This window comes from Colletotrichum orchidophilum (assembly GCF_001831195.1).
Source record: "Colletotrichum orchidophilum strain IMI 309357 chromosome Unknown Scaffold_295.1, whole genome shotgun sequence".
Classification (NCBI taxonomy): domain Eukaryota; kingdom Fungi; phylum Ascomycota; class Sordariomycetes; order Glomerellales; family Glomerellaceae; genus Colletotrichum; species Colletotrichum orchidophilum.
This window is the reverse complement of record NW_019173251.1, coordinates 5,893-6,886: the sequence shown is the minus strand read 5'-3', so window position 1 is coordinate 6,886 and position 994 is coordinate 5,893. Positions and strand designations below refer to the sequence as shown.

Here is a 994-nt window from a genome sequence, read left to right as displayed (position 1 = left end):
CCCTCTACCCACATAGAAGAAGTGTCCAACCCAGATTACCGTCTAAAATGACGGGTATTGTTCAAACTCCCATACCATGCTGCCAGAATACCCCACCAGAGGACGTCGTATACCGAAAGAGAAGAAATGAAGAAAAATAACTATGACCTCCCAATGCAGATGAAATATGCTTGTCCCCCAAAAACGCCGTGCGATGCTTTGCTTGTACGGTTGCTCACTCCATCGAGGGCAACAAAAATCGGACCTTCTTCTTTGGCTTTGCAGCCTGTTCATCTCTGGCCCCTATCTTGTCCGTCACATCCTCGTTGTCGTTCATGTCCTCCTCCATGTCGCTTACGGCGCCGACACTGCCGCCCAGCTCGCTCATGAGCTCCTCTTCCGTCTCCTCCTCGATGGACCAGACGTCCGGGCTCGGCTCGCGCCAGACGTGCTGCTGCCGGTAATGACGGTACGACGTGGTCCTCTGGCGGCCCCGCCCGCCGGGACGCACCGGAGCCCGGCCCCGGGTGGGCGGGAACGATGATGGCGAGAGCAGCATGTCCGAAGGCTGCTTGGAGGAGCGGGACTGGGACTGGGACTTGGACTTGAGGCCGTCGATTGCAAAGTCGCGCAGGCTAAAGGGGATCGTGAAGTCCTGCGGCGCGAGCCGGATGTAATCTTCCTCCTCCTCGTCCGTGTCTGGCGTGGCGAGGTCCGAGAGATCGGGTACCGGGGGTGACTTCCGGCCCTTGGACTTGTCCAACCCGTCCAAGCTTGACGGACTCACGCTGCGGACGATCTCGCGCGGGCTGTTGTCCTCGATACCGGCGTCAAAATCCATCATTGTGACGTCTTCATCGTCTTCCAGGTCGGGCGCGGGTGTCAAGAAATAGGTCAAGGGGTCCTCGTCAATATCGTCGAGAGATGGATAGTCCTTTGGAATCGTTGGGGCGAGGCGCACCAGGGTAGGTGGCCATGAGTCCCGCCGCGAGGGTGTCTTTGGTGTTTGAGGCAT

The 994-nt window shown here is 58.5% G+C and overlaps 1 protein-coding gene across 1 annotated transcript; it reads right to left on the bottom strand.

The window, feature by feature from the left end:
- Nucleotides 1-214: 214 nt before the first annotated feature.
- CORC01_14443 (uncharacterized protein) lies at nt 215-994 on the bottom strand (the record flags this gene model as incomplete). Its single annotated transcript, XM_022626054.1, has 1 exon — nt 215-994. The coding sequence occupies one exon, from the start codon at nt 992-994 to the stop codon at nt 215-217; it is 780 nt and encodes a 259-aa protein (XP_022467438.1).